Source organism: Zonotrichia leucophrys, chromosome Z, assembly GCF_028769735.1.
Source record: "Zonotrichia leucophrys gambelii isolate GWCS_2022_RI chromosome Z, RI_Zleu_2.0, whole genome shotgun sequence".
Taxonomy (NCBI): domain Eukaryota; kingdom Metazoa; phylum Chordata; class Aves; order Passeriformes; family Passerellidae; genus Zonotrichia; species Zonotrichia leucophrys.
Genome location: NC_088200.1, coordinates 64,630,520 through 64,656,147, shown reverse-complemented (window position 1 = coordinate 64,656,147; position 25,628 = coordinate 64,630,520). Strand labels below are relative to the sequence as shown.

The following is a 25,628-nucleotide window of genomic DNA, read 5'->3' as shown; positions in this document are numbered from 1 at the left end:
TTCCTTACAGCCCAGATACACCATGCCTCCCATGGTTCAGGGACATCCAGGGCTTCCCACTGAGCTCCCCAGCACTGACCTCTAAGGGCCTTCACAATCCCTTACCATAGAGGCAATGGGCACCACCTGGCTGGCCCAGCAGAGACAAGGCCTGAAGCACTTTTCCAGTTGAGAAGGCTGGTCAAATTAAGCAGGAGATAACATGGAAAATATTAATCTAGCAGCCTTGGCTTTTAGGCTTATTGGCAGGAAGTTGACAATGAAGACTTAAACTCCCACAGGCAGAGGATGTAAACTTGTCCCCCACCTCCCGGCTAATTAGCTCTTCCTACAGAAAAAAAAAGGAAAAACTACCCCTGTTTGAACAATATCTTTAAAGAGCTTCATCCTGTAGATTCTGGGACATTCTGGGAGAATAACTGCAAAATCTATACCAGAAAAGTGAATTTCTAGAACCTGATCAGTGTTCCCTGTGTGTTAAGCACAGAGCCTCTTTGCACCCTGCAGACTGGGGGGCTGCTGAGCCTTGGCAGAGGAATAATTTCAGGTGGCTGCAATACTCAAACTCAAAACCTTAACTTCAGATGCAAGGGAGTGACAGTACTGAAGATGAAACCTCTCATTCTAATTCCAGTTTAAGCTCAGTTTGAGATATCTTCTTTTTCTAATTCCTTGTCCCTTGCTCTTCAATGTAGAAATGCAATTAAGAAGAAGGGTTATCACTTACATAGTGGAGGGAAGGCAGATAAACCTTCATGCCTTCCTTAAGATGGCTTGTGATTTACCTAGCATTCCACTTTCCTCCCAGCCATATCAATGATAATAATGCTGACAGCCAAAAAATGAGGATCTTTTCTTTCTTTGTCCAATCTGTTGGTAACATCTGTTACACAAAATACCTCGGGCAAGAGGACATTTCTTAGAAAATCCAGTTTGCACTTCTGAAAATAAGCAGTATCATTCTCTTGTCCACCCTGAAAGGGGGGATGGAAGGGAGGGAAGGAAGGAGGGAAGGAAGGAGGGAAGGAAGGAGGGAAGGAGGGAAGGAGGGAAGGAGGGAAGGAAGGAAGGAAGGAAGGAAGGAAGGAAGGAAGGAAGGAAGGAAGGAAGGAAGGAAGGAAGGAAGGAAGGAAGGAAGGAAGGAAGGAAGGAAGGAAGGAAGGAAGGAAGGAAGGAAGGAAGGAAGGAAGGAAGGAAGGAAGGAAGGAAGGAAGGAAGGAAGGAAGGAAGGAAGGAAGGAAGGAAGGAAGGAAGGAAGGGAAAGGATAGAGGGATGGAGTCATGAATACAACTCCTCTGCTGCTGCCAGACAAGGCAGCATTTTAATAGCACTGTTTGTTGTGTGTGGGTCCCTGCTTCACAAGTCTTCTGAAAGGCAATGCTTAATAGATGGAAAACTAGCTCTTAAAAGCATCTTGTATGCCACTAGCAGCTTTCAGAAGAGCATGCAGTGAAAATATTACTAAATGTATAACTGATGAATTCTAATAATTTTCGCTTCAATTCACTGACTGATGAAGTGGCTTACATTCAATATTTCCCTCCCCAGGGAGTGGTGGTTACCAAAGAGCCTTATAAGTACTTGACAGGGTCATTTAAATATGATGCATTCTTTGATGCCTCACCATGATTTTGGCAAGGCTGGAAGCAGTCTACACCCCTCGGAACAATGGCGGCAGCAGTGCCTGCATGGTTTTCCACCATGACCATCCACCTGTGTGCTGTTATTCTTTGCCTTGCCCAGCCACAGCCATTTGGCTCCAAAATTCCATTGAGCTGTTGTTTCAAAAGGGCAAAGGAAAGAGTTCTCACGCAAAAATAAATCAGTAAATGTTACACTTACAATCCTTTTATCAAGATTTTGTTACCACTTTTGCTGTGATTTCTTTTGCTTTCACACATTTACAAAGAAAATTTTTTTTTAAATAATTTTTCCTTGTTTTGCAAGGTGATTTGTGTTTTTCTTCATTGGTTGTGTCTATTCCTTTGAGCAGTGTTTTCTTTCCTTTTTCTGTGCTCACAAATGGCTCCTTACTGATTGTACTAATTGTATAAGAATCCACTTGCTGTTTTCTTTACTGTAACACGGTTGCTTTGATGATGTCACATCCATCCATATGCTTCACTCCTAATTCAGTGCAGGCATCTTGGGGAATATCTGTGGGGGTGTGAAGACGGGGTTCTTTAAAAGGGTTGACTCATGGGAATGTGACATTTGTGTGCCACAGCTTTAGTAGCTAAATATACTCTGGAACTGTTGTTTCTGAACTACATCACATTTCTTGCCAAGATGAAAATGTGTAGTCCAACCCATAGAGTGGGAATTGTGCATTGCCATCGCATTGGCATTTTTATTTTGGCCATTAAGGAATATGCCCTTTATATTGCAGGAAAAAAAAAAAACCAACCCAAAAAAAAAAACCCACCAAAAAAAAAAAAAAACCTGAAAAAAAAGCAAAAAAAAAAGCTCCTGTGACTGGACAAATTAAATTGCAACCCTCTTTTCTATTCTCCTCCCATCTCCCCAGAAAACTAAATTAAACAAAACTGAAAAAAAACCCTAAAGAGCAGCACATGTTCTAGAGTATATTTATGTTTTGTTTTCTTTCTTGCTTTGTTTTAGTGTTAATTTGAATTGTGTTTCTCACCTTTGTTGAAACAGTTTCCCTAACCTTGCTGCCTAACCTTCCCCCTGCTGCCATTGTACCTGGTGTTCCTCCTCCGCAGTGGGAGTCATGCAGCTCCTCCTGGGGAGCACTCCAAGGCTTTACCCTCCACACCCCAGTAGTGCTGCGTGCCCCTGTAGTGGCCCTACTAACGAGGGGGGATAGAGATGTACAGCTCTTCCACAGGGCCTCCGTGAAGAAAGCAAACTGATTTTCTTCAAGAGTAGCTGGTCCTGTCCCTCACTGCCCTGCTGCCCTTCTCTGCTGCCTCCTGTCCTTCCTGCCTCCATTCAGAAATGCTGAACTCATGCTTTTCTAGTACTGGCTTCCTTAGTGCACATGTAGCCAACAGCTCTGTTTTCTCACACATTCCCTATCTGCCTGAAATCTGTGCCTGGTAATCACTGTTTTGATAAATTGGCTGAAAATTCGGGTTATGATTTTGTGGCTCTGCTACAAAAAGCTTCTTCTTCACAGCAGTCAGGTGGAAATGACTGAGCCGGACACTGAACAGCAAAAGTCTAGTGGTTAACAGTCTTCAATGTTTCTATTCTTACTTGGCTCAGCACTCCTTAGCTAAAGATTGTAAGTGGTATCACCTTTCCTTAGCAAGCCCTTTGTTGATATCCATGTAACTAAGGTAAAAAGCTGATTAGATGTGAGATGTGATGAACACAGTTTACAGAGTTAAGAGTTGCTGGTTTATTTGGATATCAAGAGGGCTCCTTTAGATATAGAATCTGGTGGCACCTATTATTTTACAGATTGTATAATCTATATTATTATTATCAATAACTGCAGCTTTTCCTCTGGTACATCATTAATAGTCAACTCCTTTATTTGGAGAGGGCTGTGCCCTTGGGGAGCCCAAGAGCCACTCCTTTAAAAACCTGCCTCCAGAAGATATTTCATATTGTACACAAGTGGCAGTGTTACTAAATTTTACTGTGATTATCACTACTTGAAAGATTTGCCAAGTGCTGACAATGCTTGTCTCTGGAGAGTCTGCAAATGTTCAGGCAGATTCCGCTGCAGTGAGACAAAATTATAAGAAACTTCAGGTACAGTTATGATAAAGAATGTAAAGTGTTGATATAACAAGATACTTTACAAGTAGACATGAAATGAGTGGGGAAAAAAATCTGCGGCAAAACAAAGCTTCAGACTTTTTTTTTTTGCATAAATTAAACAATTAATATTCATCACAGGAGAGTTGAGTTTTGCACCAAGAATTACATTTGCAGAGTGTGTTTTTACACAAAAATAGTTATACACTAATATGTACAAGGATCTAAAAGATTCAAAGCAGTTTCTATATCAGAGAAAACAGAGGAATATTATTATGTTGTTGGCATTATGTAATAAATCAGATGAGGAAATGAGGACTTGAAGTGGCACAAAAATTGTCAAAACTTAGGTTTTGAATCAGTGTTTGCAGGTCTGAGGGGAAGGGCTTGGACTTTCAATGTGTGGAGGTGGAGCAAATACTCAGTATTTCATCAGTGCCATCATCCTGACCCTGTCAGAAGGAACTGACTGATCCTAAAACAAGTGTGAGTCCAGGGGAAGGAGTTGCATCATAGGCAGTTCTGCCTGGATGGGACTGGGAAGAGATGTATTCACCCAAACCATGTGCATCTGGGGGAAACTATGCAAACACTGCTACTCTTTCCTGTATCTCAAACCATTGTGTGCACAAATATAAAACAGTTACAAGCACTTTGCAGATCAGCACATTTCAAGTGCTGAGGAAACAATGAAAATTGAATCAGACCACATCCTTTCTTTACTATTACATTATCCTTCTTTATACTTTTACATTTTCTGCCCAGAGTCTAGTAAGTTGTGAGAAAGGGAGTAGAAAATTTGCTCTGATTCTGTCTGTGATTCTGTAGCATGTGGCTGAGATTTGGGGTGAGAAGTATGGCTACTCAGAGTTGTAGTGGTTCACAAAGTGATTTTACCTAGACAGCGTGACATAGGATTTAGTTCATTTAAACTTATATATAGCTACATCTAGATTAAAATGTACTGACTTCACATTAGGATGAAAACAGAGGTTGGTTGAATGTACTAAACAAAGCACTGTAGATTTTGTTCTGAAATGTTCTTAAGTAAATTAGCATCAGCTTACTGTAAACATCCCTGTTTCCAGAGGGAGGCCTTATTTATATATTGGTTGCTTGGTTGAAATTTTTAAAAAAATATTTTTTTTAGAACAAACAACCAACCCTATATTTGCCTAAAATGTCTCTAATGAGCACCATCTCCAGGAACTGGATGTCCCATAAACTAATCCCAGCATACCTACTGTGGAGCACTGTTCCAGCACCATATCAGATAAACACCTGAAAGCCATTGTTAGCATTTGCATAGGACCAAATTTCCCAGTACGGTTTTTAGTGGCCAGATACCTGAGTCACTAGGCAAGGCTAATAACTCACAAACATGCCAGAAGATTTATGATCTCACCACACTGGAATGGCTGGTGTCCTGTGACATGCACCAGGAGGGCTCTGCAGTCAGGATTAAGGGAACACAACAGACTTGTCCAGAGAAATGACACTGATCCTTCTTCTGTTCTGTCTTGCATGTATGAGCTGTCTTCTCCCACGGCTAGAGACAGCTAATCATCTCGGATTACATCCTCAAGTTCAATCACTGACAGTAGTAAAGTAGATGCTAATTAATAAAATGGAAATTGTATATAAAATTCATGAAAAAAGAATGCTGGAAGGATTTTTCTGACAGACTTTCTTCAGACTTTTTTTAATGATATTTTAGTAAGTTTCTCTGAGAACAAGAGTGAAGAGACAGAGCAGAGACATAGCATTCAGAAAAGATGTCAGGAGTTAAATCCCTGAGCAGCGCCACATCTTTAAGCCAATTTTAGTCAAACACAGGGTTATAATAGAGTATTGGGCAGTGATTTACTGTGCCTTCTGTGTGACTAAGCCTGCATTTCAGACTTTATGTAAAGAAAGCACCAGCTCATTTAGTCACAGATTTTCTATAGTGGCTATCTGAAAGTGTAAGAAAAGGAACAGATTTAACTGCAAAAGACAGGCAAGGATGAGGAAATCAAAATAATGGTGGGGTGTATTCCAGCACACACCAACTGCCTATGCCACACTTAAAGAAATGCCTATACTTTAGCACTTAACATTTTCAGAATTCAAAACATTTCTGCATTTCACTAACAGTACAAATTTGAGATTTAACTAGCAGAAGTGGAAACATTGAGTGGCAAGACTAGAACCAAGAGCCATTTGCTGTTTATTAGAGAAAAAAAATTACATCATTGGTAACAGAAGAGGTTGTATTGATCTGGTTTTGAAAACAGCTTCTGTGCTCCCACATTAGATCCTACAAATAAAAGAATGATGAAGTTTAAAACTGGTGTTATTAAATGTGGCTTCTGGAAACAGCAGGTATCCTTGACCCGTAATTGTCCACCTGCATAGATTTCAAGTCAGGCTATCCATTTCCAGGCTGCAATGAGCTGTAGAGGTTTGTCTTACTAAAAGAGGGAAAAACCTGTCATTGCCCCAGGACCCTGATGTGCTTTTTCAATAACAGAGGCCACATCTAATTTGTCAAGGCAGCTGCTCAGAGTTCAGGGCACTAGAGCTATTGTGTGGTGGAGCAGATCCCCAGCTGCATTCATCCGCTGTCACCCGGGGAGGACGGCTCAGTGGAGGAGCACAGACTGCCTCGTGCTCTTGTTTGACCTTTGTAGCACTGACATATTTATCAAGAGCTGGGAATTCGCTCTAGGGTGTGCTTGCTCCACAGAGACACTATTCTATCTAGAAATAGCAAGGCATAGCTGGTGGACAGGTTACCCACGGTTTTTTTCTTGTGATGTTTATATTGATTATAAGGAAATGTCGTGCTAAATAAAGATGCTGAATTGAGGAGAGTCTAGCACTTTAAACAAGAGATTTCTGACACTGGTTTAACATTCAAAGGGATTTAATAGCAGAAAATCTAATAGCTGAAAGATATTTAAAGCACCTTTTAGTTTTCTTAATGCCAGTGTACAATTAAAATGTTAATATGCTGTTGAAGATATTTGAATAATTCATTTTTCTCATATAGAGATGAGAAACTCGGATAGAGACTCGGATGTGCCGAGTTTCAATTACTGTATTAATTAATAGTTCAGATGTGATGTGGTAATTTTGCAATGACCTAAACATTGACAGTTCTGGTTCAGAGCACTGTTAATATGGTCTGTAAACTGTCAACTGTCTAATTACCTGCCCTGTAAAAAACATCACCTACATTTTTCTCATATTCATTAACTTTTAGTTAACAGTTATCAATATCTCGTTAATTAAATAGGAAGGATCCCAAATAACTTTTACATTTTTCTTAGTTTTCTTTGACTGTAAAATAGGCACACTTAATTCCTTGTGTCAGCATGGGCTGGTGCTTACTGATCAGCAGCATGTAGTTAATTAAAAAATTAAAAACCTGGAGAGGGCATAATTGAGGTTTTGCAATCTCAGTTTTATTGAACATTAAATAGAGATAACAAATTTCATTGTGTTTGGGAAGCAGTTGTTCCTCTGAATTTCTTTAATTTAGTCAGGTGTTTAGGGAGGCGTTCCTTTGAATTCTTTGATAGCCATTTAGTGAGGCACTGTATCCTCTGCTATCTGGTTATCATTGCAATTTTTGCTGGACTTTAATCATGTGCTCCAAGATTCTGCTGATGACTGAGAGAGAGGATAGGGAAAAGACATGTCGTTATTCTTATGTTACAAAAATGTGTCTTAAGGGCTCTTTATTGAGAAGTTTTGAAGCAGATAGTGTATTAAAAATGCACATCCTAACACCCCTGTGATGGAAAAGAAAAGGAGGTTTGCTGGCAAAGCTGTAAGTTTTGTTTTTTTTAAATCTCAGTCCCTCATGTCCTCAGAAGAGACTTGTCACAGTTAGGCAACTAAATGCACAAACAGCTCTGTGTACACTGAGCATTGGTGTTTTTAAACTACCAGCTGATACTCTGATAACTCTCCCTGCCCCAGCAGAGCAGGATAAGTCAAGGTGCCTGCTCAAGTGGATTTAACAGCTCCATTGGCATTAGAAGGGCTTAGAGCAGTTTATAGAGTAGTTGCTCAGGAAGCATTAAGAAGAACTTCTGGCACAGCTATACAATACCACAAACATTTGGAAATGGCTAACAGCATATTCATCACCAATTTTGTGTTGGCCAGGATATTAAACTGTTGTTCTTCTATTAGCAACCAAAGATTGCTTATCTCTGTGAAATAAAATCTCAGCTGAGGGGGCAGCCTGATAGCATTGTCACAACTGGGCATCAACTAGACAGTTCTTTCATATGCCCATCAAGGATTTTTTTAATTGGAAAATAACACCAGCTGCATGCTGTCAATAATATGCCATCTTGTTCATGTTCCATCCCATCTTACCCACAATTGTGATAGAAAATAAAAGAGCAGCTGTTATATAAAAAGAAAAGACAGTTGGGGGAAAGCAAGCACATTTTTGAAGCCCTACAAAGCTACTGCTATCCGCTATCATGTCCTTGTAGAGAGAAACAGAGAGGTATTTTTGGAAAGCCTGAAAGATCTGCAGTTGCTGAACACAAACAGTACCACACATACAGAGAATTTAAGCATGTGCAGAAACACCTGACCAAAGCCTTCACTAAAATAATTCCAAAAGTCTTTTGAGAAGCACATATGTTTTTGATGTTTTCTTATTCTTTAAATCAGTAAATTCTTATTCTTAAATAAATACCAAGTTTCTGTTTGCAAGTAAGCAGGGTGAGTGCAACAGAAGCCATGGTGCTGGGTGGACACTGAGTACCGCTGGTTTTTGAGGATCCTCACAGAAGTGGTCTTACCAAGTGGTGCAGGAAAGGCCATCAATATGACTTTGAACCCATGGCCAGCACTGGAGAAATTTATTTCTGCTACCAGCTCATGGCTCCCATCAAGGAGCTCAGCAATTCTCCATGTGCATTCATTGCTGAATGAGTCCCAGTCAGAGCTTCTCAAAGGAGGGCACAGTGCAGGAGTTCCCTCTGTCCTTTCTTCTGCCTGCTGTGCACACTGAACCTCCTGCACTCACCACAGCCTCTGCAGAGGTTTGTGCAATCATGGCTCCTAACAAGGAACATAAAGAGCACTGCTCTTTTCTCGCAGACACCATGCAGCTTTATCTCTACAAAACAGGAGTCTCTATTCAGTGTCTTAAAGAATTCTTACAGTTTTGCAGGACTTTATATGTTTTTTGTCTAAATATGACCAGCAACAGGCAATGTCCTGAGGCAGTCATCCAGTAAGACCAATTAATTTTGTGTACACAGGGTTTTTTTTATATCTCAGTGTGCAGTTCACACTCATTGAACTAATATCAAATCAGTATCAAGACCTGGAAAAACAATACAGTTTATCTCTACTTGCTCATGGCAAGACAACTCGATACCATCAGCAGTGCTTCCCTGAAAAGTTTGATCTCACCTATACCGTGTTATATGTCCCCAAGTGAAAAGAGATCATGATAAAAATTCATAGGGTTCCCATGCTAGGAAAATAAATTAGGCTTTAACCTCTTACATGGGAGTTTGTATATCTGTAGATCAGTATATGTCTTGAGAGATAATCTACAAATGTGAAAAACCCAGTCATGTTCCTTGTTGCAGGAGTTACCTTCATGTTGACTAACTAGCTGCGTAAGCTCCCTGCTTTCCTGCAGCACTGGAAAGTACTGGGTTAAAGAGCATGAGCGGGAACTGGACAAATGACTGCAGTAAATTCAGAAAAGCAAAATTTGACCCAGTAGCAGAACTGATTGCAAGCCTGGGGGAGGTGTTATTTGCAGCAGTAACACTGCTGTTTGTAAGATGTTTGGTAAAGCAGACAGGTATGTCTGCCTGGCCTGCTGCTGGACAATTGAGAGGGTGTCTGCATAGGATTTGGTTGTATGTTGGAGAGGACACTGGTTTGCCCACACTGCCCTGGGTGTGTTACTGCTGGACTCAGTGCAGCTTTACTGGAGCTGGGACAGGAACCTACTTGCTAATGTTTGTCCTCTGAGATGAAGCTACAGGTTCACCTCATCCAGGGAAGAGACTGGCCATAGTAATTACTGAGCATGTTAGAAAATGTACACAGGAAACATTCAACAAAGTTATGGCAATAAAGTATAAATGTGCATATATTATACCAGCGTCTGCAAGGTAGGGAGGTACTAAAAAAAAAGAATTTGGTTTAAAAAAAGCAGAAAACTATAAATAAGACAGAAAAATTGATGAAAGAAGGTACCACTGGAGACAGAAAATTAAGTGAGACCATAGCAACATCTGGGCACCAAGTCCATAAGGGAAATGCTGTCTTTTACCTCAGGACATGGCTGGAGTAACTACGTTTGCTTTACTGGACATACTATGGATGTGAATTAATGTAACAGAGGAAAGAAAGGTTCTTTTAGTTGTACTAGAAGAGTTGTGAGATATCAAAGAACTAGCAGTAAAATTAGTCTTGCTGACTGTTACAACCTGTGTTTCAAACTCATCACAATCTCATTTAAAGTATTCAAAGGCAGGTGAGGCAATGGTGCTGCAATACAAAGGGAAATGGTAAACCTAATATCAGACATGCATAATTATTTTTTTAGCAGCTCTGCAAATCTTTCTGGAAGAAGCAGTCTTCCTCAGTATCCCTGGTAGGGGCATGTTCTAATTCTTAAGTCCAGGCCTTGTGACTGCACCTGCTGTGCTCGTGAGTGTAGCAGAAATAAAGAGCTAATCTACAGTGTTTGTTTCCCGTCATGCAATATACAGTGATGGCATTTTAATCACAGAAGAGGTTTCATCGTTCCTCTGTGTAAAGGCAGAGCTAACAAGGGATCCAGCCATGTTCCAAGCATTCACCAGCCCAGCCCAGCTGTGGGGAAAAGGACTGTTTCTAAGAAATACAGTCTGTGTGCATGAATAAACACTGTTGGCTTGGTCACATAGTTGTTCAACAATTTAGTTATAATTTCCAAGAGCCTTGGAGAGCAGGAGATATGGGGTACTGTCTTACTATTTGTCTTTGAATGTTTAATAGATGACTCCTCTGTTAGTTCAGCTGTGATGCATTCGATTGCCCTATTAGCTCAAAATTAGCATTTGCATTTTTGTGTTTTTAAGCAAGATCAGAGTTGATGAGGAAACAGTTTTTACTTTTAGATTATGTGCAGTGTTTGAAATTTAACCCAAATTCTACCATAAGGCTGCTTTGAGCTTCAGCCTGCTAAGCAGAGCTGCTTATGTTGACATTCTGCAAACTTCACTTTTCCCTGTTGTGCAGAAAGGCCATAGTTCAAAACAGGCTGGATAAAAGGAGAGGAAAAGCCACAGAATTTCTCAGTGACAGCTTCTTTTTCCTTGACACTATTCATAAAACTTCTTCCAGAAAGGCACTGCGCTGCTCAGAATACATAATGCCCGCATCAGGAAAAAAAAAAAAACTGAAAAAAAAAAGAAACACCCAACACTTGTTCTGTGCCATCAGAGGAGCTCCTTGCAGTGAAAAGGGAGCTGTGAAGATGAGAGATTCACTTTGCAAGCTACAACAACTTCTCTGGAGCCCAGAAATTATGCATATTCAGCCAAACATATGTAAATCTATTTTAACCCAGCTGCGAAAGATCCCCTGAAGTAAGCTAATAAAGAGCAGCTGTATATGTTTAAGCTTATCCCAGGCATACTAGAAAGGTCCCAGAATGTGCACTGAGCTTCTTGTACGTCATTAGAGGAAATGCTGCAGACTTTAAAGGAAATTTGTGTTTTAAGATGCAAAGCAGAATAAAGTTTGTGTCTGCCGAGACACGCTACAAAAGAATTAATTTTCCTTGACATTTGGATTTTATAATCTTGTTTTTAACTACTGTGAATGCCTCTGTTTTATGGTTTTTGGGGTTTTTTTAAGCAACCTGATATGTCTGCTTATTCTCCATCATACAGAGGCATCTAAAATTATCATTGCTCACCAGGAAAGGGTGAGAGGTGAAGGAAAGTACTGAAATCAGGAAAGTTCAAAATTATCTCCACCTGCCAGTGGGAGAAAAGTTGTCAAATGCTTTCTAGTGCAAGGGCTAGCCCTGAGCTGAGCCACTGGGACAAACAAAATGGGGCTGGCTTCAGGACTGTAATGACTTTCGTTATATTATACATGCAGGAGGTTGTGTCAGGCAAGCTTTCTCCCATAACTGCAGACTTTAACAAACTGGGTCATTTACAGAAGTACTGCTCAAAAGTAACACAATTAAAAAGCTTTAAGACCTTCCTATTCCAGTCTTTTTCAGTCTTGTCTCTCCTTCACTCTGCTGGGGGTGGAAATTGCCTGAGCATGAATTTTCTGGTTCAGGTTTTGTGATTTCCATCTATAATAATCCCCTGTTTCAAAATTCACAAGTGTCAATTCACAAGGCCATGGTGTGAATTTTGTATGGCCACTGTAGCATACAGAAAAATTGGATTGTGGGCTCATAATCAAACTAAAACCAGATAATTTAAATCCATTTTTAAAATGTTGCTTCAAGAGTCACAAGCTATATCATATGGACGTGTTGATCTCCCTTCCTTTTGTAAATTACAACCATCTTTTTTCTATAAAGAGTCATGTTGGCAATCATTCATGGAGAGTGGAGAAAAATTATAAAATGATGAACCAGCTGAAAGAAGAAATTAAACCACTGTTAAAGATCAGTTGATAAACTTGTCCTGGAGGGATTGTTTCTGAAATAGGTCTGATAAGGGAACAGAAAACCCTAACAGAGGCCACGAAAGCTGATCAGATTGCTTAGGTAGTTTTCAAAGCTTTGTTGCAGATTACTTCAGTCACATTATTTATTGATTTTTTTTTTCATAGTTCTGAAGTATGATTTCTTCTCATACCTCCAATGATCCCCAGGCTTTTTGTAACTGCAGGTTTTTTCTTTAACAAATTCATTCTCTTTCCAGCTTCATGCACCCACTTTTTCCTTGCTGGATACTCAGACTACTAGCTCAGGCAGCTGGCTTTGAGAGCCCTAAGGTGGAGTATGAAAGATGGATTGCTTTTCTCAACACAGTCATGCAAAACTTTAGAGTTTTAGACCTTTACGAGTCAACTATACAGCTTTACTGAGAGGGAAGGCAGGGGAAAGCATTTTACAGCAGCTTTAAGTATGAATGCTTGGCTGGGTTTTTTCCTAGCTGGTGACACCAGGAGTTCAGAAAAATGGGTACTGTTAGTGTTGCACTGAGCCAGCACAATGAGTCCTGGCAGCCAGAAAAAAGATGAAGAAAAGGTGTTCTCACTGTTTTCAACACAGCAATTCCATTAAAGTGGCAAACACCAAGTCATTGGGATAATAGTGTGGTTGGTTTATATAAAATCTTCAAATTATTCCTTCAGGAAAACATAAGATCTCAGAAGTGCATGGTAGACTTTGATCATTCCTCTGTTTTTCTGACACTGAAATCTCAGAGTTCAGTCTAAATTTGTCTGGAGATCTTTTGTTTGGTTGTTTTCTGGAAGTTGTTGTTTTGTTTTTTTTTTTTGATTATGATTGCTAGTTAAAAAAGAGGAAGAAAGCTTGTTAATACCTGCAGGGATTTTCCAGTCTGAAATAGTGTTTTAGCAGCATGAGACTACCTGTAAATAAATTTCTAACACCTGGAGACACATGTTGAAAACCTTTTCAGTGGTATTTTAGAAAGATATTCTGAAGCCTATAAAACCCTCCATTCATAATGAGGTTTTTCACCAATGTTTCTTGCAAGCGTAAGGTGAGGGAAATGTACATCCTACAGAGAAGCTTGCACTGAAGAATGAAATTAACTGCTGAGTTTTCCCCTTAGATAACAATGGTAAAGAAATCATTGTGCTTTTCTGGAACAATGGCTTTTTCAGTGAAAAGTCTCAAGTGATTTTGTAGCTATTGGAGATGGACGTGGGCTTATTCCCATTTAGCTAGAGAGGTGACACTTAACACCGTGATGACACTCATGCCTTAACTGCTCTCAGTGTGTGGTCTGGAGATAAATATTACCTTATTTCCTGATAGTCATTCCCTCATTTCCCTTCCAAAACATCATTCTTCATTTCCCACTTTGGTGTTTCAAGTTCCATGTGTGTCACCATTTTGGGTTATTACTTTACCTTTGGAAAGACAGTCAATGACAGCTCCCTGTGGATCTGATCACAGAGCGATTGTGGTGCTTGTGGCATGTAGTCTTCCCATTTCCCAGGACACACCTGTGCCAGCCATAAGTCATTTCTTTGTCTCCACACTGCAGCAAACTGCAGTGCTCAGACTGAAAGGTGTTACTTTTCCGGACAGGTAGCTGTTATTCATACGCAGGAGCTTGCAGTGGCAAGCCAGGTATCGCTGTCTGTATCAGAGTTATCCTTACCAGCTTCAGCCTCCTTGTGGAAGAGGGCAGCATCCAAACTCTTGTATCACCAGAAGTCATCAAGCTATTCAAATTGGGGAATGATTTGCTGCTTATTTTCATTTTTAATGAGTTGTGAGGGTTATAAGCTGCAATTTCAGTTTGTAATCACTGCAAAGCATACACCAGAACTTAGACTGAAAGGAATGTGGCTGTGGGGCTTTTCTTCATGTCCTGCCATTCATGTCACACAGGGATCACAGGTGAGACAAGGAAATTTAGGCTTCATCGTGAGATGTTTCTTTTTATGCTGTACATGCTAAAAGGATACAGAACTTTTTCTGGGCCTCTGGAGTCCAGGTCTCCTTTCTGCAGATGCCTGTTTTAATTGCTGTTCTCCTGAGACAAACACCTTACTTCAGATCTCTTTCCAGGGAGACCTTTGATCAGCACTTTTCAACTGCAGCTTTTTAGCAGGTTTTAGCTTGCTTTCACTTACTTCTGAGAAGATAAGTCAAAGGCTTTAGAGAAGTCAAGAGCTGTCATACTTACTCCTTCCCTACAAAAAGTAAGCTGTTTATCCTGCCAAGAGAGGAAGCTTGTCTTGTTTAACATAATTTACTTTTGGAAAATTTGCTTTGCCTTTTTTTTTTCCCTTTTTAATTACTTTATTCTTTGGGTGCTCATTAAATTGATTGCTTTATTACTTGTTCTAGAGCTACCTCCATTTGAAAGATTTTACTGGTAGGTCTGTTTTGTCCTCCATTTGGCTATTCTCAAAGGCATGTAATACACTTGTCCTTTTCCAGAGCTCTTTATGCGTGTACTTCCCCCAATGTTGCCCAAGATAGCTTACAATGTCTAAAAATTGCTTTGGCTAGCTCCTTGAGCTATGGGGGAAAAAATTCCTTAAGACAATTTTTAAATGTTTGGTATCTAAGTAGGTTTACTTCTTTTTTCTATCATGGTCCACACTTACTCCCTGACTTTGTTGCATTTCTGATTACAGATCAGAGTGGGGATTTGTTTTTTTTAAGCAGCAGCAGGAAAAGGAGTAACTGGTTCAGTCTCCATGTTGTCCCTTGTCTGTCCTCCTTTGATGAAGTTTTTTGTGTTGATATTCATTATTCTTATTCAGTTATGCTCATGCAATATATTCCTTAGAATGAACTTAATCCCTTTGTGATTTTTTTCATTTTAATTACATTGCTGCCCTTGGAATTTCTTTTCTATTACAATTAGAAAGAATAGCTTCATCAGTATTTTCATACACATCTTGCTTTTTAACTTGATTTTTTTAGCATAAGTACTGTCCAAAAGCCTGAATGATTTTGTTAATTGGTGAAAAGAGGGAGCCTCACTTTCCTGCTTATGATAGTCTAGCATAGAGGAGATCTATATCTTTGTATAACCTCTGGTCTTTTCTGTATTATTCTTACCCAGAGACAAATCACAAATCTGCCTTTCCCATCTCCCACAACTTTCATAATAGTATATGTATTATTGACATAAAATGTAATATCTCCTTGCTCATTAGTTACAACTACCTTTAGCTAGATCAGTGCTGTACTCACGGGATTTATACATATCCTAGCTCATTTCTGAGTTGAATCACTTGAAGGTCTGGAAGCATTTTTCTAAGTGTCCTCTTAACCAACCAGCCAGCCCAAACTGTGTACCTTAGCTAGAGGCTCTGCTGGAAGAGGGAATCAATTATGCAAAGCAGTACAACACAATACCAGATCAGGTCTTCTCTCTCATTAGATGAGTGAGAAGAGGTGATTTTGCTTGTTCCAGACTGTTACAGTGCAGGGTATACTGACTGAGAAAGTGAACGGCAACGTTAAGAGATGCAGACAAAAGGACATGGGATGAAATTACAGAAAGTTAATGGAGGAAGAAGGATCAGGTTGTCTATGGGAATCAAAATAGCCATGGAAAAGGGAGAATATCAGGTGACTAGACTGTCTCTTTTAGTAGCCAGAAATAATATTACATCACATATAGGGGGACCCTGAACTTGTAAGCCCAACTGTGATTTGTAATGGAGAGAGCTTAAAAAGAAGCGTCCAGGGAGGTCAGTAAATGTCAGAATGTTTGGGGCATTAGTGACACAACATGTAAGATCTCATCCCTGAAGATGCAAATATTTGATGTCATCTATTTCTTTGTAGCATTTTCAGGTTTACTTTTCTTTTTACCACTACCCAACTTCGGAGTACAATGTTAATACAGATAATTCTGTCAAAACGATCCCTTTCAAAATAACAGTTTGTTGTTATCCAAGGTGATAGGTCTTAATGCACTAGAGAAAATAGTCTGGGGTGTGGATTCAGACCACATAAAATTAAATAAGTAGTGTCTTTTCACTTTTGCAAATGATATATTACAAACAGGAAAGTGCTAGACATAATATTTTAAATGTATTTAATATAGAATAATAATTTTATTATTAAATAAGATGTTTTAATATGGGGACTCTTATATCAGACATATTTTACTGGTTCTATGCTGCCAGCCCATTCAGTTTTCCAGTACATGATGTCTTAAAAGTATGTCAGATAATAAATAAATGTAAGATTTTTCAATAACCTCAAGCCTGGGAGTCAGAATATTTTACTTGCCTTTCAAAAATGTAAACCCTACATTTTTCTGATTATTTTTTTCTTCATTTTAATTCCTTGAACAACAAGTGCAAATGAAGGATGCTGGACTTGCCATGTGGACTGTGATGTTCTTTAAGAATTGCAGGCCTAAGTAAAAGCACACAGAATACAAACTGTAAAGACATGAACAGTTTGCCTCATGCTCGACATGGTGGGGATCACACACTTCCTTAGTCATCCCTCTGTGCAGGCAGTTACTGCTGATGTTAAGGTTTGACATGTTGATGGACAACAACTGCAATTATCAGCCTATAGGCTGATATATCATGTTAAATTCCAGACCACCCCCACCCATCCTGTGGTCATGACAGTAGGATGCTGAGCATTTCTCCTACTTTTTTATTACTTATTTTTTTAATCTATTCCAGGGACACTGATGAAGGGTCAAATCTTGCCCTTTTTTTTTTTTTTTTTAATTTACATTGAAGTTAGTGGGATTGTTTGTATGACTAATGACACATGGAAGAGATCTCTGGTAAGAAATAAACTATATCATTAAACTGACTTTGTTTCCAGAGAAGATGAGCCTGCCTAGAGAAAAGGCACTAATGTTAAATATCCTTTAATGTAAGAAACATAATAAACATCAGGAAGGTTTGAGTTCAAGAGGAAAGAGCTGGAATTAGGATGTTTTAAGAGACTCATAAATTTCTGCATGTAAAACACCAGCAGTGTGCACAACATCATTTCAGCTACCCCTTTCATGAACACTAAGGGTCATGCAGTCTGGACTGTGCAGGAATTTTGTCATGTGAGTACTAATGTTTTGATATCTCCTGGCAACCTAAAGCTGAAGATTTTATGTTGCTTTTTCATGCAGTGATGCAGGTTTGTGCTTAAGGCTAGCACTCATCGAGTAGGACTTAGCCTAAAGCAGAAGACTGAGAGTGCAGAGCTTGAAGTTCCCCTCAGCCAGCAGAAATTTCAGGGCTGGACATGAGTTTTTGCATCCTGTCACCAGATACCTGAGAGACGTGACAGCACTTTCCCCCTGAACTCCCAGTCATGAGGAAGCTTTAGGTAGCAATGAAGTCTCCTCTAAGCTGAACAAACCAATTATTTTAAGCCACACTTCATCACTGATGCCCTGTAGTCTTTCCATCATTTTTGTGTGTTGGAATGTGTCAACATTCCAATATTTTTATATGGTTTGCCCTTTTCCCACCATGGAAAAGGGCCCTTTTCCCATGGCCCTTTTTCCCACCATTATGGCTGAATCATATTGAGCTTACCTCAACCAAAAACGCCGTTTTCCTTCGCACAGCTGCACTCCAGCCTCTTGCTCCCAATCTATATATAAAAAAAATATTAGAATTATAGTGTCACAGGACAATTTATGTTGGAAAAGACCTCTGGGATCATCAAGTTCGACCTTTAACCTAGCACCACCATGATCTCTTCTAAACCATGTCCCCAGGTAGCACATTGACGTGCTTTTTGAATACTTTCAGGGATGATGATCCTACCACTTCCATAGACAGCTTGTTTCAATGACTGACCATCCTTTCAGAAGAATATTAAGTTAGTAAGATATGACTTTCCTGTCATGAATCATGCTTTTGGGCTTTGACTGTGGGTACTTACACCCTTAGGTAGGCACTGAGCAGAGATTTTGAGTTTTTTCCATGCAAAACACATTGGATAAGTTCTCAAAGGGCCATGCCTGAGAAGTTTGTGCACAGAGACTTTTTAAGGTGAAGCTTTTCCTAACTTCATTCTTCCCATCTATTTAAGACCCTCTATCTGATTCTCTGGTTAATCTCTGCAAACAGTTTTACAAGCGTAAATAAATTTGGCCACAAAATGCTGCAGAGTCTGGGATGCAAATATGAGCAGGTGAAGGATCACAGGAGAACAACACCTTTGCAGTGAAATATAGTTCCTGCTGACTGTGCTGTAACCACTAGACTGTTCTTCTACATACAGCAATTTTGTACGTGCATTTAAATTACAGAGTAAGGTTTTACTGCTTCTTGCTGACAAAGAAGCTGATGACAAAGAATAGAAGAGTCTGCCTCTGAAGAAGCTTCTGGGCTTTAAAAGAGAGTTTTCTTAGAAACACTAAATTTGAAGATTGTTTCTAATTATATATTGTTTTCTGAGTTTTACTTTCCTGCCCTTACAATTTACTATTAGGACATTTATATGAATGCTGGATCATATTTTCTTAAGTGATCATCTGCTCTCGCTGTTTATTCTCCTTGTGAAATCATAATCCTTTGTATTGTCACAGCACAACAATTTCTGCGGCACCCAGCTGCGATGTCACGTGCAGGTGCTTATGATTTCAAGAGCTGTTTTGCTTTTAAATATAAAGTTCATCTCTTGTATGTAAATATCTCTTGTCCACCTAAATGCTGCAATCAATTTGGGACAGAAAAATGGGAACAATACTATATCTGGCCAGAATACTTATCAAAGGCTTCTGTGAAATAGTGGTAACTTTTTAATATTCTTTTAACATAGTTTGGTTCTGATTCTGGATTGTAATTACCTTCTGTACCAAAAACATGAAAAAAACTTATTTTAGGAGTTGCTTAACAAGGTGAAAGTTTTGTACCTTCATAAAGTCTCAGGAGAGCCTTGGAGTTGTATTTTCTGCCTTGGTATCTCTCCCGAAATAAGGACAACTATTACATTTCCTTTGAGCATGTGGAGCTTTTAATCCCCTGGCACTTGGGCCTTTTCTGGAAGAAGAGGTGGGAGAGATATTCCTTCAGTTCCTTGTCAAACTGTGGCTGCTCTTTGCAAACAGTGAGAACAAAACCAGAAATTAAAAAAAAAGTCAAACAAGAAACAACAACAAAAAAATTACAGGCTTTTTGCTTGTGTTTCATTAGTGCTGCTGGCTTGGTGCCCTTATCAGGAAAAAAGCTTACTTTGGAAATTTAGGGTATTCATTAATGCTGCACTAGGGACTTCAAGAGGAGGAGGTGCCTCCTCAGACAGTGGGTGCTTGGAGGGCCAAGTAGGATTTGACAGTGACCTCTGACCACAGGATGTGGCATCAGGTCAGGTCTTTTAGAACAGAAAGCATAGGTTTCAGCACAGAGGTCAACCTATTCATGTGTTCAGAAAAGAGAGAGCTTTTAAAATTAAAATAGCAAGGACAGTCACCCAGCAGGCTCAATAAATTTCAACATTGTGCTCTGTCTTTCATGGTTACTCAAGCCTCCTTCTGAAACCCAGGCATGTGACATTGACTTATAAAACACATGACAAAGATAACAGAATGAAGAACAGAGAAAGAAGCCTTAAACAATATGGGATGCACTTCTTTGGCATTCACCAAGACTTTATCTCCTCTCCTCCATTTAATGGCTTTTGAATACCAATGACTTACCATAGTAAAAAAAAGATGGTATTAGCCTAGGAGAGATCAGAAAGAGGAAGGTGAGGAATGAGTAGTATGTCAGAGGAGAGCTAAAAGATCTGCTGAAGTCAGCGTGAATTGGCCAGGGCCAGGATTTCAAAACAATTGTACTTGTGCTACAAGTAAATTAGCTTTCGACTCCTGAACTTTGTAGTCTTCAGCTGCAGATCTGAAAGCTGTACTGAAAGCTGAAGGCTGTACATGGATGATGTAGCTGTCAGGTAGAGTATGTCTCCAAATTTGAACAAGCTGATAAACAAAATCCCCCTGGCAAAACACAAAGCAACCTCCCAGGGGCACACCTTTGAATAAACTAGTTAATGATAAGTAGCCTTCCCCCCATCCCCGTTCCTCCTTTGTCTTTAGTTTGTTTAACCTCTGTATGCTGTCTATTGCAGGAGTGATTCGGGAGAGTTACCTGAAAGGTCATGATCAGCTGGTGCCAGTCACCCTGTTGGCCATTGCTGTGATTCTTGCTTTTGTCATGGGGGCCGTGTTTTCAGGAATCGTAGTGTACTGCATCTGCGACCACCGCCGCAGAGACATGGCTGCCGTGCAGAGGAAGGAGAAGGAGCTCACCCACTCCCGCCGCGGCTCCATGAGCAGTGTTTCCAAGCTCAGTGGCCTCTTTGGGGATGCTCAGTCCAAGGAGCCAAAGCCTGAAGCTATCCTCACGCCTCTGATGCACAATGGCAAGCTGGCTACCCCAGGCAGCACTGCCAAAATGCTGATCAAAGCTGACCAGCACCATCTGGACCTGGCTGCCCTGCCAACCCCGGAGTCCACCCCAACCCTGCAGCAGAAGAGAAAGCCCAGCCGAGGCAGTCGGGAATGGGAGAGAAACCAGAACCTCATCAATGCCTGCACAAAAGATATCCCCTCGATGGCCTCACCAGTGATACCAACTGACCTGCCACTCAGGGCTTCTCCCAGCCACATCCCCAGTGTTGTGGTCCTGCCCATAGCCCAGCAAGGCTACCAGCATGAGTATGTTGACCAGCCAAAAATGAGCGATGGGGCTCAGATGTCTGTGGAGGACCAGAATGCCACCCTTGAGTACAAAACTATCAAGGACCACCTCAGTAGCAAAAGCCCCAGCCATGGAGTTAACCTAGTGGAAAATCTCGACAGCATGCCACCAAAAGTCCCCCAGCGGGAGGCTTCCCTGGGGCCCCCAGGCACCTCGCTGTCACAGAGCGGGCTGAGCAAGCGGCTAGAGATGCACTCCTCTGCGTACAACGTGGACTACAAGAGAAGCTACCCCACAAACTCACTCACGAGAAGTCATCAGGCATCAACCCTCAAAAGAAACAACACTAACTCCTCCAACTCGTCCCACCTGTCCCGCAATCAGAGCTTCGGCCGGGGTGACAACCCGCCGCCGGCCCCGCAGCGAGTGGACTCCATACAGGTCCACGCTGCCCAGGCACAGGCTGTGACTGTATCCCGGCAGCCGAGCCTCACTGCCTACAACTCCCTGACGAGGTCAGGCTTGAAACGCACGCCCTCGCTAAAGCCAGATGTACCTCCCAAACCTTCCTTTGCTCCGCTCTCCACGTCCATGAAACCCAACGATGCGTGTACATAATCAGAGGGGGAGGGGGAGTGGGAGGAGGATGGCAATTAAGCAGAAGTTGCCCTTGAAAGCCAGTGTTCTGCAACTGTTATCACTCGCTCCTCTGAGAAGACGGTTGTTGCAAGCTGAAGATGTGTTGGATTTCTGCTCTCTGGGAAAAGTGGAATATTTTTTTAAACCCGAGCCATATGACCCATGGTTGAAGGTTTGCAACTGCAGGATTCACCCCCACAGCCTGCCAGTTCTTTGCTCAAAAGACTAACCCTCCATCAAAAACATTGAGCCAAAAGCACACAGGTGAAAATGACTGTGACATTTCACCCCCTGCCCCTAACTGCACAGTGCATTCCTGAACTGGGAAAGAGCGCTCTGAAAAGCAAAACAAATGTAAAAAAACATACAAATGTAAAAAAAAAAAAAAAGAAAAAAAAAGAAAAAAAAGAAAAAAACTTTAAAAAAAGGAAGAAAAAAAAAATCAATTGATAAAGCTAACTCTGACTTAACAATGGCAGAGGTTTACCACTAGCAGGTACTGTGAAATGATGCCCTTCAGTGTTACAGTCATTTGGTCATAGCAGTTAAATGCCAGCTTGGGCAAGCTACCCTTCTCTTTTAACAAATAACATGTGACTGTTAACACAAGTAACTCCTCTTATTTATTGTTCAACTTTCATTTTTCTTAAGGAACTGACCTACATTATCATCCCATGAGCAGCTTTTCAGAGAAGTACCTTGAAAGTTATACCTATTTAACGTGAAACCCATTAACTGGAGTAACTAGAACTCTTTTATTTTTCCAAGAAATTCACTGAGTTAGATAAGTTGGAGCTGGATTTCTGAACTTCGTGCCTGGACTGCCTGGTTAGCTGAACTAAAAAGGGGATATCTATTTAAGTCTCTCAGCTAATTAGCTGGCTGGGCCTCTGACCTAAGACAGCAACAAATACCGCAAGTTCATAACTTCTAAAGCAGCTGCAAGAGAAACTTAAAAGCTGCACATCTGTGCACCATTGCTATCAACATGGCTTTGTCAGTAGCTAATACTTTCTGTGAAGGCACCAGCTTGTGATGTGCCATCTCATTTCACCTTGCATGTGAGACGGCAAACAAAATCCTCAAACAGTGTGAACTAGCTAATATGCCGGCTGTTACCATGCATAAATTATGGTCTTATCACACGGGTTTTTCGTGGGAATATATCTGTGAATAGCCTGTTTTCTTCCACATGTAAATTTGTGCCTTACACCCTCAGTTGTGTATATTTGTGAGCTGTAGTATGTAAAACCTTTTTCTTTTTCCCCTTTGAGTAATGCAAATATTTATTGATCCTTCCTCCTCCAAGCCCCTTCAAAAACTGGAGTAAAGGCATTGAAAGAAGAATGTGGTGGTTATTTTCATAACCCCACATCCCTAAAGAAATTAGGCTAGCACCATACCCTCCAAATTTGACTTTCTAGCTGTGCCAAGTCCTCTCTCAAAACCACCTACTGGTGGTGATGCTCCCAAGGCACCATGCTGGGGGTTCTGCCTTCCCCCACCTCCCGCTCCCCCTTTACAGCATGTCAGCGTGGAGATGGTTCTCACTGGCAGCAGGAATATGACTAACACCCTTGTCCACGGAGCTGGTACATCCCCTGACTGGGGACAGCGCGGGTGAGAGGGGCCAAGCCCTGCAGAAAGCCCAGCCGCACATCCTGCAGCATGCAGGGCACATGGAGCTAGGACAGGCAGGCAGGCTCCTGCTGTAGCTACCTGCTGCTCCAGAAGGATGCTGCATATACTTCTTTGGGGAAAAACGGGGGTTTGTTTTTTTTTCCTTTGTTTCTTTTGTGTGACTGTGCATGTAGCTAGTGTGGGAGTGTGCGTGCGCGCAGGTGTGTGCGTGTGTGTGCGCACGCAGGTGTGTAAGTTCCTTTCCAGTCTTTCAGTTTATGCAAAACGTAGCTGTGTTTTTAATCTGTTACAATAACTGTGTCAACATACTGTAGAAAAATGATGGGGATCGCTTCTAAGCTTTTTATATATATATATATATATATATCTCTACTGAACAGTATGTTTGAGTAAGGTGGTTGTTTCTGTTTCAATTTGTTTTTTAAAATTTTATACTTCCATTTGTTTTTCAGGGTTTTGGTTTTGTTTCAGAATGATTGAAAAGACAGATTTTAAGTCCACTAGCTTATAGATGGTATATACAAGGTCTGGATGGTCTACACCAAAGTGTGTAACAAGGGTGCTTGCATGTTCTTTCATTTCATCATGGCTTCTTTTATGAAACAGTTTTGTTCACCCGTAGTGAACTATGCAGACTGGAGTAGATAGATCTGTATCCAAAGCAATGTTGTTGTTTTAATAAAAACAAACTGAAAACCCTTTGAAAACAGTAGGTAGCAAGGTAATTTCTTTAAAAAATTAGCCAACTCAACACCTTTTCACCAAGCTCCAACCCCTGAAGCAGGGTTCCCTTGATAATATCCCTCAAAACATCCTCCCAAAACACAGAGATGGATAATCATGGCAACAGCTTGTGCAGCGATCTGCCTTCACAAAGTACACACAGTTACTGGGTTGACCTTGAAATGTTCATTTTGTATTCGGTGGGTCTTCTGTTTTCATCCTTTCCCAAACCCCAGTTCTCTTCCACCCTCTGCTTTGAGGGATTCATGAACCTATGTGTGCCTTTGCTTTCCACCCTTGCTATACACTCGTAGATGCAACAAATTCAAATTCTCATTTGCTGTAAAGTTGTAAAGTATTGTGATGTCACCAGTTTCCCTTCATTTCCACATCCCCCTAACATGTGATTCACACTTAATGTCGGTTGTAAAAGAAAAAAAAAGGCAGGAAAGGAAAAGAAAAAGGAGGAGAGATAGGAAATAAAAGCTTTTGATTACATATGGTAATAAAACCAGACTGTTCTACCTTGTTTCTTGTTTCCTGGTTCTCTTGTTTCTAGAGAATTTATCCTTTTCCTTTAAAAAATACAAATAAATGCAATGCTGATAATTTAGATCACGTTACAGTGAGGAAGAAATTTATTACTTTTTTGCCTCTTACAGGAGATGGGCTTTAGTGTAAGGTGCTGGTAATTAATTAAAAGTTAAATCACACATTTGCTCTCCCTCTATTCATGTTTTGCATTTAGCTTTTATAAGCTTGTTCATCATCAAATATTTATGACAGACTTGATAGTTTAAAAGAGCAAGGGCAGGATTTAGGAACATGTGGTCCACCGAAATAGATCATCATACAGATGTGACTTCATCTCCAGATTTTATGTATTAATAGCAGAGTACCCTGTACTATTTTCTTTCAACAGGCATAAATCTGTTGTGCTTCACAAGCGTGATTTAGAGGATGTTGTCTGAGACTTACTCTGCAAGAAAATAGTAGTGAACAGATAATAACAGGGAGTGTAAAAGTAATGACTCCCTAGTCCTGAGAGTCACTGGAACATACCTGGGTTCTTTGCCTTGATTTTGTGTAAATGGGATCACTTATGCAAAGCCATTAACTACAGTACAAACAAACATTGGTTATGTCCATTACTAGGCTTAATGGACTCGTTTTTTGAGCGGAGTAGGCATTGTGAAGTGTGACCCCATAGATAAAAGGAATCTAATCCAGTAATTTATCCTTGCTCAGATCATACTGGGGCTTTTCTGCCCTGCCAGTACACTCTGTACAGGACCTATTGCCTTTGTGATACATGCCACATATGTGACACGCAAATGCAGAGCATTGCACACACCATTTTTCAGTGCCTTGCCCACATACTTGCCTGGTTTTTTCTCTGTGTGGGCTCCCTTCAAGCTGGGCACACTGGCATGCAGATGTGTGGTGTGCACACAGGGAGAATGTCTGCCTGGAACATTCTCCAAGGCGTGGGACATGCCCCAAGGAATGCTCAGGGACTCTCCAGCCCGGGGACTGAGGGCAGTGCACA

General features: G+C 40.7%; 1 protein-coding gene across 5 annotated transcripts in view; it reads left to right on the top strand.

Moving 5' to 3' along the window:
* Positions 1–24,609, top strand: part of SEMA6A (semaphorin 6A) — a 106,761-nt gene extending 82,152 nt beyond the window's left edge. For all 5 annotated transcript variants that reach the window (XM_064735103.1, XM_064735100.1, XM_064735105.1 and 2 more), the window contains one exon: positions 20,505–24,609. In XM_064735103.1, coding sequence (XP_064591173.1) covers positions 20,505–21,694 — 1,190 coding nt within the window. In that variant the 3' untranslated portion in view covers positions 21,695–24,609. The remainder of the gene's footprint in view (positions 1–20,504) is intronic.
* The last annotated feature ends 1,019 nt before the right edge of the window (positions 24,610–25,628 follow it).